We start from the raw sequence: 13,473 nt of genomic DNA on the forward strand, positions 1-13,473 counted from the left end.
TGTATGCAATATTAATGATTTTCCCCAAGGCTTTAAGGCTTTAAATAATATCTTTAAATTTCAAAGAAATTATTTTACCCCCTGTTTAGATTTTTATCCAAAAGCCTGATTATTTTCAATATAATAATAGTAATAATATTTCTTCGCTTTTTCAAAAATTAAGATTAACTTGTGCTATTGAGGCCGATTCGTGCCTTGCTTTAGCTGTATGAATTTTTAAAGCATTTCCTAAATTCAAAAATAAAAATAAAAAACATTTGACTTATTACATTATAGAATCAAATAAGTTTTATACAGTTTTAAATATATTATATATCAAAATATATTTGATTTAACTAAATTCAAATAAGAAAAATATTATTTGATAGAGAAATAACCATTCCTTTTTGCTTTCTTTCCCTTATATATCCAGTTATAAAAAATAAGAAAAAAATAGTCTCAACATGCTTCCATTGTTTAGAGAAATTATTCGCATTGGATCGTTCGAAGACGAATCAGTATGTGTAACATCACTCAATACATAATACCAGTATACAACAAAATAATAACATGGTACGTCCTAATTCGTCTCTTGACAACATCTGATATCCACACATAATAATTTCTCCATTTTTAGAGACCTGGGCCAAGTGTGCCCAATAATCAAGATAAAAGTGGCAATAAGTTAATTGCTCTCAAATTTTTGAAGAATTGTTCCATTACTTATATATTAAACGGAAGCAAATAACGAGAAGCAAAAAGATACATAACAAAGTTAAAAGTATATAGAAACAGTATATGTGAAACCTAATGCCGCCATGTCTACGATTTTCAAGTTCCCCTAATCAATCGTATTATGTAATCCAGCAACTAAAATAGAAGACGACGCAGTTAAAATGTGACGACGCTTAATTATACAGGTCGTCGTCATCAGCAGCTGCAGAGGCAGCAAATGGGTCAGCACCTCCAGAGCCAGCTGCAGCTCCTCCCTCTGAGCGTTCTGAAAAGCGGAATTCACTTCCAAAACCTCTCGACTGCTGCAGAGTTTGAGCGAACGCCTGATACTTCCGAATGTCCGCATCGCTTACACTTCGCCGAGCGTATTTCATGGATTCTTCAAAGTGGGAAGCTTTGATTTCAGAAACTTCATCTCCTTCGTCTTCCTCCATGGCTTCTGGGTTTTCACTGCGACGCCTTTCTTTTTCAATGTCCTGAGAGTCAATAAAGTTTAAGCAAGACAGAACCCAAACAATCAGGTTTGATGTATAGTAGATGTCCACAGGACCCAAACTTCAATTTGTGTTTGGCAAATGATGGGGAGAAATCTACTTACTCGCAGGGGATTGAAGTTGGCCAAATTCAATTTCAAATGAAATTTTTACTTAGCCTATGGTGATTGGCTAACTACTTGATATTTATATACTCATATTTCAACTATCCAATATCAAATTAAGACCAAAGTTTCACATTTCTAATGATCTTCCCCTTTAAATGGAGCTCTCTACATGCCTATGGCTAACTCCATCCACAAAATAAATATTAGCACCTAAGAAAGAGACAAAGCAAATATTGTTGGAGAGAAGCACACAAGTTGTTGGTGCTTATAATGTTGTGATGTTTGTTGATGCCTTTAGGAATTCTGCAAATACATTGAGGTAAGATCACACTCAATCACATAGAGGAAACATGAGAGTTACTCATTTTTTCTTGAACCTTGCTCAACCATTCTTGAAACTCATGAAAGTATGAACCATTAGTCAAATCCATTTGTTGAGATTGATCCAAAGTGGGGGCAGAAGTTTTGGTAAATATACCATTAGTCAAATCCATTTTTAACCCAAAAATTCTAGTCTATTAATAAGGGTCGACTACTTAAGAATTCTATAATAAAATATTTTTTAACTATTTAATGTGAAACTAAACCTAAGACTTTCATGTGCCTTGTAAGCATGGAAGGAATAACAAGCAAGTGAAGTCCTAGGCATACCTTCTCAATATTTTCTCTGATCGCGTACTTGCAAGCCCGCTGGCAAATTTCTGTAATATCTGCACCACTAAAGCCTTGGGTATACTTCGCAAGAGCTGCCAAGTCAACATCTTTTGAGATAGGGGATTTCCTCAGACAAGCTTTAAAAATCTGGTATCTAGAAGCGTCATCTGGTAGAGGAATGTAAATCAATTGGTCAAGACGGCCCGGCCTAAGCAATGCAGGGTCAATGATGTCAGGCCTATTAGTAGCTCCGATGATGAAGACTGTTTTCTTCGCAGACATTCCGTCCATCTCCGTCAAAAGTTGATTGAGTACTCGATCGGCAGCTCCGCCGGCATCACCAACACTGCTCCCTCTCTGCATTCGCAGGGAAGCAAGTATATTTATTATTATCAGGATTACAACATGAACATGAAATGATTAAAAACTGAAGTAAATGAGAAAGGAAACCTGAGTAGCAATTGAGTCGAGCTCATCAAAGAACAGAACACATGGTGCAGACTGCCGAGCCTTATCAAAAATTTCGCGCACATTTGCCTCACTCTCACCAAACCACATGGTGAGCAGCTCAGGACCCTTTACACTGATAAAGTTGGCTTGACATTCATTGGCAATGGCCTTAGCAAGCAGAGTCTTTCCACAGCCAGGAGGACCGTAGAAGAGCACCCCTTTGGAAGGAGACATTCCAAACTTTTCAAACTTCTCTGGATGTTCAACTGGATATTGGACGGTCTGTAAGAAACAAAACAAGCAGCCACTAAGTTTATCTAAGATTTAGGGTTTGCAAAACTGACGAGCTTACTCCTCTATATAGAAATTAAATACCTCTTGAAGTTCCCTCTTAACATTATCAAGTCCACCAATATCTTCCCAACTGACATTGGGAACTTCAACAACCTGCCCATAAAAACAATTAGAAATTCATCCTAATGAACATAAAATAGTAGACTATGCATTGATTAATTCTAAAAAAAATAGAAAGCAAGAGGCCTACCGTCTCGCGAAGTGCAGAAGGATTGCTAGTTCCCAGAGCTGTCTTGAAATGTTCGTTTGTAACAGCCATTGAGTTAAGCACCTCAGCATCAATGGTTTCATCTTCCAAATCAATAACATCCATTTTCTCCCTAATGCATTGGAGAGCAGCTTCAGTACAGAGTGCAGCAAGGTCAGCCCCAACATAGCCATGTGTATCTTTAGCAATTCTCTCCAGATCAACCTACAATGCAAAAAGTGTCATTGAAGGGAAAACAAAAGATAGGAAAATGCTAGATAGTTAAATGAGTATGGTAAGATAAAATTAAAATATAAGTGCCTGTGGCAGGTCATTTACATCATCAGAAAGTTTCATATTCTTAGTGTGAATGCGAAGGACTTCAAGCCGACCAACTTCATCTGGCACTCCAATGTCAATTTCCCGGTCAAACCTCCCAAACCTTCGAAGAGCTGGGTCAATGCTGTTTGGCCGATTTGTAGCTCCAATGACAATTACATGTGCACGGGATTTGAGTCCATCCATCAATGTGAGAAGCTGTGAAACAATTCGCCTCTCAACTTCGCCGTGAGTTTTTTCACGTTTTGGAGCAATTGAATCAATTTCATCAATAAAAATAATAGATGGTGCATTCTTCTCCGCTTCCTCAAAAGCCTTCCTGAGATTGCTCTCACTTTCTCCAGCTAACTTTGACATTATCTCAGGACCATTAATGCAAAAGAAAAAGGCTCCAGTCTCATTCGCAACAGCTCTGGCTATCAATGTCTTGCCAGAACCTGGAGGTCCATAGAGTAAGATCCCCTTAGGTGGTTTAACACCAATTGATTTGAACAACTGAGGATGTCTCAGGGGAAGCTCTACCAATTCTCTAATTTGAGCCATCTGTTTTCTAACTCCACCCACATCATCATAGCCCACTTCATCAAGTCTGTCTTCATCTTCCCTTTTTACAGGCTCCCCTTCACAGAAGATTTCAGTGTCTGGAGCCACAACACAATACTCAGCTGGGTCAGTTTCTATGATTTTAAACTCCACACTTCTCATGCCACCTCTGACAAGAAAGAGATCTCCTTTCCTTACAGGTCGATAGGCCTCTAGAAAATATGCTGTAGAAAAAGAAAGAAGGCCATTGATTTAAACCATTACTAGGAACAGCAATCCATTCTGCACAGCCAATACATAACAAGCAACAGAATAAATAAAAAAATAAATAAAACTTGTTCAGATTTTTTGGGATTACTAGACATTTGCAAGAGGATGTACCCTGATGTATGCTTTTAGTTGATGATATTCTTCTTGTTGATAAGACTAGAGAGGGAGTTGAAGGTAAACTTGAATTATGGAGGTTAACCTTAGAGTTTAAAGGTTTTCATTTGAGTGGATTTAAAAAAAAATTAAATGGAGTGTAATTTTAATAGTAATAGATCTAGTTGGGAGATTGTGAATCTGTGACTTTGGGCAATCAGTTCATTAATAAGAGTACATGTTTTAGATATCTTTGGTATATTGTTCAGAGTGATGGTGAAATAGATGGGGATATTATTAGTAAAATTCAAGTTAGATGGTTGAAGTGGAGGAATGCATCATGTTTGTTATGTGATAGAAAAGTAAAAGTCAAACTTAAGTGAAAATTCTATAAGATGATGGTGAGACCTACAATACTTTATGGCGCAAAATATTGTCCATTAAAAGAGAAGCATAATATTTAATTAAGTGATGCAGAGATGAGGATGTTCATGTGGATAAGGGAATTTTCACTTAGAGACAGGATATAAAACAAACATATAAGTGAAAAGGTTGGAGTAGCTCCGGTGAAAGATAAGATTAGAGAGAGTTGTCTTAGATGGTTTGATCACATAAAACGGCGGCCTTCCGATGACCCGGTTAGGAGAGTAGATGTATTAGATTTGACTTATGTTAAAAAAGGTAGGTGTAGACCTAAAAAGAATTGGTTAGAAAATATTAGAAATGACCTTTCTTTATTAGATTTAAATGAGAATTTGACTCTAAACAAGACACAATGGAGAAAAAGATTCTTGTAGCCAACCCAACATAATGGGATAATGGCTTGATGTTGTTGTTGTGTTGTTGTAGATTTTTCAGAATTACTACAAAAACAAAACCAGTTGCGCCAAGTAGCAGCCATCTAAAACTCATTATGTGGATAATCATTTCAACAAAATAGATTAGTAAATAATATCATAATCAAAATGTCTCAGTTATAATAAAACTAATTTTAAATATTAAGGCTAAGAAAATCATGAATCACATCAAGAAGTTGGGGAAGAAGGTACCAATAAAAAAAATTAGTTGAAAAAAATACGAAATGCATGATCTCGTAAAGGATCAATTTTGTTGTAGAAGTCCCAAAAACACACGACTATCACATAAATCATAAAATACTTAACGCATATCTCCATGAAGTACTGTATTCAAATCCCTTGCATCCATTGATAAGACAACCAAACGCGTAGCAAGAGAAATATTATAGAAAGAGAAAACAATCAAAAGCACGAAGCATATCAATGAAGCATAAAATGTAGTGAAAATTGTGGTCTTATGTTACTAGTGAAGAACCCAATAACTATATTGCATCAAAAACAGATACTTTCATTCCATATGACTGAAACAAGTAGTTTTCTGGTGCTATAAAGAAAAGGAACTCAAACCCATAAAAGTTATTGCAACTATATTTCATTTCAGTCCATGGAAATTTTTTATGCCCATCAACATAACATTTATGAATATAAATAAGACAAAATCTGTGACTAGTAATTTTTCACTCACTAGAACATCTTATCAATCTAATATGTTTTCCAAGTGAAAGTATAAAATTGGGATCAATTTTATGACGATTTCATGGATGTAACAAATACAAGGTGAAGATGAAGAGGTAGAAACTTTAAAGCATCACAGAGCGTTTAAGGACCCTAGGATCAGAAAGAGTAATTTACACCAAAAGATGGACTCAAGCTCAAAAAGAGGCTAACAACACCTATGCTTTATATCATATAGTGCCTAGGTGCCATTTAGACAAGTGCCAGTGCAAGTCTATCCAACACCTTGGCGTCGCCATACCAAGTACCGAGGTGCCATCCTTTTCAACACACAGGTGGCAATATTCAAAATAAATAACAAAGCAACCAATATTTAGTCACCGATCCATGGCACTAGGGCGCCACGCCCTGGAGAAAAATTACTGTAAAACAAGTAGCACCTAAGCACCACAATACCAACAGACATGTAAAATTGTGAAGCTGTTTTAAAACCATAGGAGAATTAAAAGGCCATCATAGGGCATTACTTTAGCAGTTGAAAAAGGGAAATTTGAGGGATAGAGAGAAAAAGCCATTAGAGGGAGAAGCCTGGGAGAGATGAACAAGGAATTAGATTTGAAGATGATTTTGAGCATAAAATCATAATCAGTAATAATATTTCCTTTCCTTTTATTCTTCTTTATTTGTATGTGTAACTTTCTGAGTTCAATGGAGTGTATTTCTATATTCACTATGAACTAACTTCAATTATGCATTTATGGTGTAATTCAAAAAATTAGTATGATTTGTTGATATATATTTTGAATTGCTTAATTTATCTGGTGTTTAATTGAGTAGTTTAAAAGACCATTAATCAACTTAAAATTCTGCTGCATTTAATGATTTCATAAGAGTTCTTTCAAGCAAGATAAAAGATAAATTAAGAAATTACAAATTTTGATAGGAATCTGTTCAATTAGAATTTGCAATCTTTTAAGAATAAAACTATAACGCAATCTTCTGATTTAATTCACACAGAAATATGGTAAATTAATTAGATGAAGTAGGTCTTCTAACTATCGGAAGAGATTTAGAAAACTAAAGTATAGTTGATTGACAATGTATTATCATTTTATGTTTACGCAATCTTTTGATTTTGAGGCTTACGCCTCAAAACGACTTGAGGCTTACGCCTCGCCTCACGAATGAAAAATGCCTCAATACCCGAATACGCAATTTTAAACATTGGTTGATTGACAATGTAACCATTTAATAAAATATTTAAATTATAAATTATAAAATTTTAAAAATATATATGCTTTAATGAAACCATAAATCTAGATTTCTCTCCAATTAAATTAATTTTAAGTTTAGTCGTAGGTTTTAAAAGATATCTATCCCAAAGTATTGAATATAAATTTCCAATCATATAAATTAGTATTTAAATTTTTAAAAATTAGTCATTGATCCTCGTGAGAATGATATTTTACTTATCATATATTATTTTTTTGGCATGTATATTTGCATATAATGCTAAAATGGCTAGCAAATTAATGACCCTCAATTATATTCTAAAAGTGAAATTTATTGTGTTTGGGGAATAAAATTCATTGGGCCATTCATCTCTACATATGGAAATTAATATATTCTTGTAGAGATTATGTACCCAAATGCATGGAAGTTGTAGTATTACTTGCTAATGACTCTAAGGTTGTTTTGGATTTCTTGAAAAAAGTATTGTAGCTAACATCTGAACACCTAGAGCCAAAAATAAGTGTTAAACAAAATCATTTTTGCAATAAATATTTCCAAGCTTTGGCCAAATATGCAGTTAAGCGTAAAATTTCTATAACACACATCCTGAAATAAGTGGAGAAGCTGAAATTTCTAACAGAAAAATGAAGGAATTTTAGAAAAAGCAGTCAATCCATTAAAAAAAATTGATCAACATACTAAAATGATGTATGCTGGGCATAAGGACTGCGCAAATAAAACCCCTATTAGAACGTCGCCATTTCATCTAGTATTAAGAAAAGCTTGTCTTTTGCTAGTCAAGTTAAAGCACAAGGCTTATTGGGCAAATAGGAAAGAAGAAAATGAATTCTATAGTTGAATTAATTAGATGAGCTAAAACTACAAAACTTATGAAAATGTTAAAATCTATAAATAATAAAAAGTTAAATTGGTATGATCAAAATCTATTACAAAAATAGTTTGAACCTAATCCCAAGGTTCTATTTGATTCAAGAATAAAATTATGTCCAAATTGAAATCTAGGGGGTCAAAACCATGCAGTAGTGGAGATAAGAGATTTACAAAACTCCAAATAATTTTTAAAGTTAATGGACAAAGACTCAAACATTATTTGAGACGTGAGGTGAATAGACAGAATTTATAGATCAATTTTGTTCATTAAGAATAGAAATCGCTCAGTCAAGCTGTGAATGTTAGGTAAATCTTATTTAAAAGGTAACCTGACTCTGAGATACATAAATTTATCATTTTTATAAGCTTAAATGTTTGTTAAGTTTGTAAGATTGATTGGAAAAAAAAGAATCTAATGAAGCAATAGGCAGCACCTAGGCACTGCATAATAGTGCCTATGTGTTGCACATAAAGACAAGACAGCTCAAAAGTTGTATCACTGAGTGTCTAAGCATCGATAGTATAGAGAAGATGTGTTAGGATTTGTCATGGGCATCACAGGGCTCAAATTGAAGGCATAAGGACCCAGCACTACATCAACTAACGCATATGCGCTCCATTTAATGCAAAAAAGAAATTCTAAATGATGGAATTAACACCTCATACCAAATCTTAATAGAAAAACAACCTGAATGTCAAAGGCATTTATAATGCCTAAGCGCTACTAAGGGCTAGTACCTCGATACCAAACAATTAGTACATGCAAAAAATTAAATTATATATTAAAAAGGCAGCGTCTAGGTGCTGATGTTATAGAGAAGCAATGCTCCATTAATTCTTAATCAAAATTCTATAGAATAAATGAGCAAATTATTTCAAAATCACAAGGATAAAAAATTATGATGCAGAATTTATTGCGCCAAGCATTTGGAAAGGCAACATTAAAGCAATATTAAAGAGAATGAAATGAAATTTTTCTCAGATCAGTTGAAACTTTGATACCCGATTTACTTTTTGATTGTAGCTCGATCGAGCAGTAGGGAGCTAGTGGTTCCTTTTAAGGACCATGTAATCGCTTTTTTGTTATTAACACGTAGGCCCCTTTGAGGGTTTTAACTTTAAAAAAAAAACTAGCTACAGGTATGAGCACGTAAACACCTACAATTCCATATGTAGGACTCTCATAAGCTGAACAACGAGATGAAGATGACTCCAAAGAAGAGTGATATCATCTTTGATGAAAGTTTCTGTCCTCACATTTTTTTACAAAGCATTTTATTTTCATTGAGAACAATATTCAATCTAAGTTTGAACTTCCATTTTTCGTTTAAACAATGAATGTAAATGTCCTAATAATCTGAAGCATGAAACAAAATTTAGCTAAAGCGTAAAACAATCACGAGAAATTGAATAATATTCCTATCAATGAAATAAAAGTCAAAGTTCACGCAATCAATTACTTATGCACGTTCAAACATAATCGATTAAATTGATAGAAATTAATGGAAGTTAAAGATTTAGTAATTATTAATTTTATTTATAAATTTAAAAAACTACTGCATTTATTGATTTCAAAAGAGAAATTTCACACAAGGTAAAAGTTAAATGAAAATTTCACAAAATAAAATAGGTATATACTTAATTAGAACTTGTAATATTTTAAGAATAAAACAATAATGAAATCTTTTGATTTAATTCACATAAAAATAAAGTGAATTAGCTAAATGCACTAGGTTTTCTAATTATTGAAAAAATATTTGATTATAATCTATCTTTTTAATTAAATCAAATTTTGAAATTGAAAAGTATGTTTTCATGAAACCATAAATTCAGATTTCTCTCAAATTAAATTAAGTTTAAGCATAATTGTGAGATCATGTCAAATTGTTGAATAAAATTTACCGTTAATATAAATTAGTATTTTAATTTTTAGAAATTAGTTTTTTATCATTGGAGAACAATATTTTACTTATCATATATTATTTTTTTGGTTCATGCACTTGCATATAATGCTAAAATAGCCAACACAATCCATATCAGTGTATTAGAATCCAGGCTACTAGAAATCACTAAGCCGAATCAAATGCAAATCAAAAGTTTCTAATCCACCAGCCAATTAATAGTATGACAGAAAAATGCAAGTTCATTAGTGGAGAGAATCAACTCACGCTTCAAATATGCATCAAATATGTTCCCTGTAACACCTTCAATGGAATCATCAATTGGAAGTATATGTACACGCTTTCCATATTTGACATCCTGGCACTGGTGAACTGAAACAACATCACCAAGTCTTACTCTTAGATTTGATCTCACAACCTTGTTCATCCTAATCTTTGGTTCCTCACATGAATCATCAGCAAGAGCAATACAGATTGTATCTTTCCTTTTCTTTCCCTGAAAGCATAAACGAGAGAGGACGAGCTTAAATGGGAAAATTTGACTACCATTTACTCCAGTTAGTAATAACCCCTCATTGAATGAATCAGTAGAAAAAACTATACATAAATATAAATAGATCGCATCAAATAAACCAAATAAGGCCCAACAACCTGGCTCGGGAGGAGAAGCGGGATTTATGAGATAAAATTATTCTGATGTATCTATCATCAACATTTAAACGTCTCTTCAGGCTCCAAATTATCCCCAATCGAAACGAGAAGAATTGCAAACATCCCGATTCTCTCATGCCTGTCCTTTTGAAATTAAACTTTTAAAAAGACAAGTTGAAGATTTTTTTTTTCCAAGGCAGATGTCAAAAACACATATAACTCCCTTCCCGAATTATCCTCAACGAAGCCCAAGCACGTAGTCAAACCACATAAAACCCTAAAACACCCCATTCATAACGAAAAATAAAAAATAAAAAATATGTCTGCAACTTAAAAGCCAACTAAAGGATCCACTACCTTCAAGAGGATTGTATCCCCTCTGAAAAGCTGGAGTTTTTCCATCGTATTGGGGTGTATCGAGACCACGGAATTATCGTCATTGATAGCCTCGTCAACAACCAGTCGATTCGGGGCCTTCTTCCTCTCCAAAATCGCCGTACTGAAATCCCTCTTTCCCAACTTTCTGGAATTTCAAGTAATCGTGAGATAAAAACCCCCAAAATCTCACCAAAAATCAACGATCGTGCACAAAAGAAAGCAAAAAATTGGTAAGCTATCGAAATTCTTACGGATCCGAAGACGATGCCTCGTCCTTGCTCGCCATCCGCTCCGAAACAAAGTGCTCGAAAATGGTAAGATATTTGTGGGAGAAAGAGAGAGAGAGAGAGATAGGAGACTGTCTTAGATAAAGAATGAAGACCTCGAGGCATAAATAGAGCTAGGGTAGAGTCCCTGCTGACCGTCCATCTTTTTTTAGTACCATCTGTAACCGTCCATTTCTCCACCGTCCGCCTTGCGCTTCAAGGCATGGCCGTCAGTCTTTTCCTCATTTGCTAGGCCATCTATTTTAAGATCTGAATTTTTTCGAAGTTCAACACTCTTAAATTTTCTCAGTTCAGTTACAGAAAATTGTATTTGCTATTTACAAACAGATAATTTTTTAAAAATCATTTATAAATAGTCATAATAAATAAATTTATGTCAGAATATTCGGTTAAAAAATTATAATTGACTTAAAAATTCTTTAATATTTATAAAATAATAATTATTTATGTATTGCACTAATCTTATAGAATATTTAAAAATCTTAAGGTCTATTTTAATTTAGATTATCATTTTGACTATAAGAATGTAATATTCAGATATCAGTTGGTCCTTTAATTAATGTTATGAAATTTTTAATTACATTTTTAAGTGCTTGTTTTATCTCAGATCAAATTAATTTTCATTTAGTTTAATAATAAGTTTGATAAATTTGGTGTTTAAAAAATATTAGGCATAAAATTATATCATAGAAAAATTAATGAGGCGCAATCATCATTGGACATCAACATTGACCTTCCCTTGTGGCCTTTGGATTAGATAAGTGTTTTTAAGCCATAATTTCATTCTTTCCTAAAGTTGGACATCAATTGGAGCCAAATAATCAAAAAAAATTGCTATAAACACTACAAATTTGCTCAAAATTTATTGTGAAGGCTCCATTGGACTCTAAAAATGTCCAAATTGAGTCTAAAATATTAAAAAATGGTCTCACAAATCCTAAATATGATGAAATAGGCCTATTTGGAAAAAAATTGAGCATTACGTAGGTTAGGTTGGTGGACCAGCCATCAACACTGATTGCAGCACTTGCCTTCATTGTCTATAGTGCATAGTTATACATGCCCAAAAGGGTGTGTGAAGTTACAATTTTTTTAAAGAAATATTTGAATGCTTCTTCTTTTTTTAAATAAAAATGAAAAAATATTTTAAAATTAAATGCACGCATTCAAAAACTTTAAAAACTATTTAAATTTTATAATATAAGTTTAAAATTTTTGGAAATTAATAAAAATTTGTGTAACTCATTTTTTTTCCTTCATGTATAAATACCTCCAATGATATTGGAAAACTCACACCTCTTGTTGCGTCCTGGAGTATTCACGGCGGTAGAGAAATATAGTTTAATGTCTTAGTATTGTACGAAGGGACCCATTTGGACTCTGATTGGGTCGAATTTGGTGTCGTTGGATTTGTATTTCCGAGACGCTCAGTTTGACTATAAGCTCGCTGAAATCGGAGTTCGGGTGCTCTCGGAATTAATTTTTTGAAGTTTCCAACTAGCTTTTGCCTCGAGATTCGTGCCCGATCAAGCTAATTTTGTGATGCTGTATCACCTCTAAATTCTTCTTTTGTAAGCTTGAGTTTCTTCATTTAAAAGAGGTCAAATATTATCCTTCGTAAATGGAGCACTATTTCTCTTCATTGACTTTAGTGCATCTCTACCAAGAGTACTGAATTATTATTTAGAGGCAGAGTTATAGGAAAACTGGTTAAACATTATCCTATATATAAAGAGCGTAGTTCGCTATCACAAGCTCTAGCATGTTTGTACAAAAGGTGTTAAGTTGTCCTTGATTGATGGAGTTCAGACAAAAATTTACAACTCATGATTCTCGCTTCATAAATTATATTTCCTTCTCTTAGAAGAAGTTAGACACTACCATGTATCAGCATAATGTATTTTCTCCTAGTATGCTCCAATGCATTGCTACTGAGAGTACTGAAATATCTTTATAGGCAGAGTTGTGAATACATCTGAAATCACTAATCTGTGTGATGAGGCTTCAATCTTCATTTTAAAAGAGGCTAATTTCCTATATTTGTACGGATTGAATCCAAGGAGGGAGAATGCTTCTTCCCTATTTCAAGGATGTGAAATTTTTATAGTCCATGCTAAATACTGCAATTGGTGTAACAATATGCTCTACAGGAATTATTCGATTTCAAGCAAAATTTTGTCGAAAATCATAATATTTTCTCTCAAAATAGTGTTTTTTTATGAATTTTTGATAGAATTCTTTCCACCAATAAAACATGTGTAGGAAAATATTTTTTGGCAAAAAGTTTTACATCGAAAATATTTCCAACAGATTTCTAACTGAAATGCAAAACTGAACTAATGAATTAAATTCTGTCAAAATTTTTTTGGAGTGGTGAACAAGACGACAGAATTTT

General features: G+C 33.4%; 1 protein-coding gene across 1 annotated transcript; it reads right to left on the reverse strand.

The window, feature by feature from the left end:
• Nucleotides 1-660: 660 nt before the first annotated feature.
• Nucleotides 661-11,200, reverse strand: LOC110094823 (cell division cycle protein 48 homolog). The gene is made up of 9 exons (XM_020820152.2): nt 11,043-11,200; nt 10,771-10,936; nt 10,030-10,258; nt 3,300-4,066; nt 2,964-3,185; nt 2,795-2,866; nt 2,420-2,701; nt 1,967-2,326; nt 661-1,190 (listed from the first exon to the last, which is right to left on the reverse strand). The coding sequence occupies exons 1-9, from the start codon at nt 11,075-11,077 to the stop codon at nt 888-890; spliced, it is 2,436 nt and encodes an 811-aa protein (XP_020675811.1). The 5' UTR covers nt 11,078-11,200; the 3' UTR covers nt 661-887.
• Between the last annotated feature and the right edge of the window lie 2,273 nt (nt 11,201-13,473).

Source organism: Dendrobium catenatum, unplaced genomic scaffold (genome assembly GCF_001605985.2).
Source record: "Dendrobium catenatum unplaced genomic scaffold, ASM160598v2 original_scaffold_273153, whole genome shotgun sequence".
Lineage (NCBI taxonomy): Eukaryota > Viridiplantae > Streptophyta > Magnoliopsida > Asparagales > Orchidaceae > Dendrobium > Dendrobium catenatum.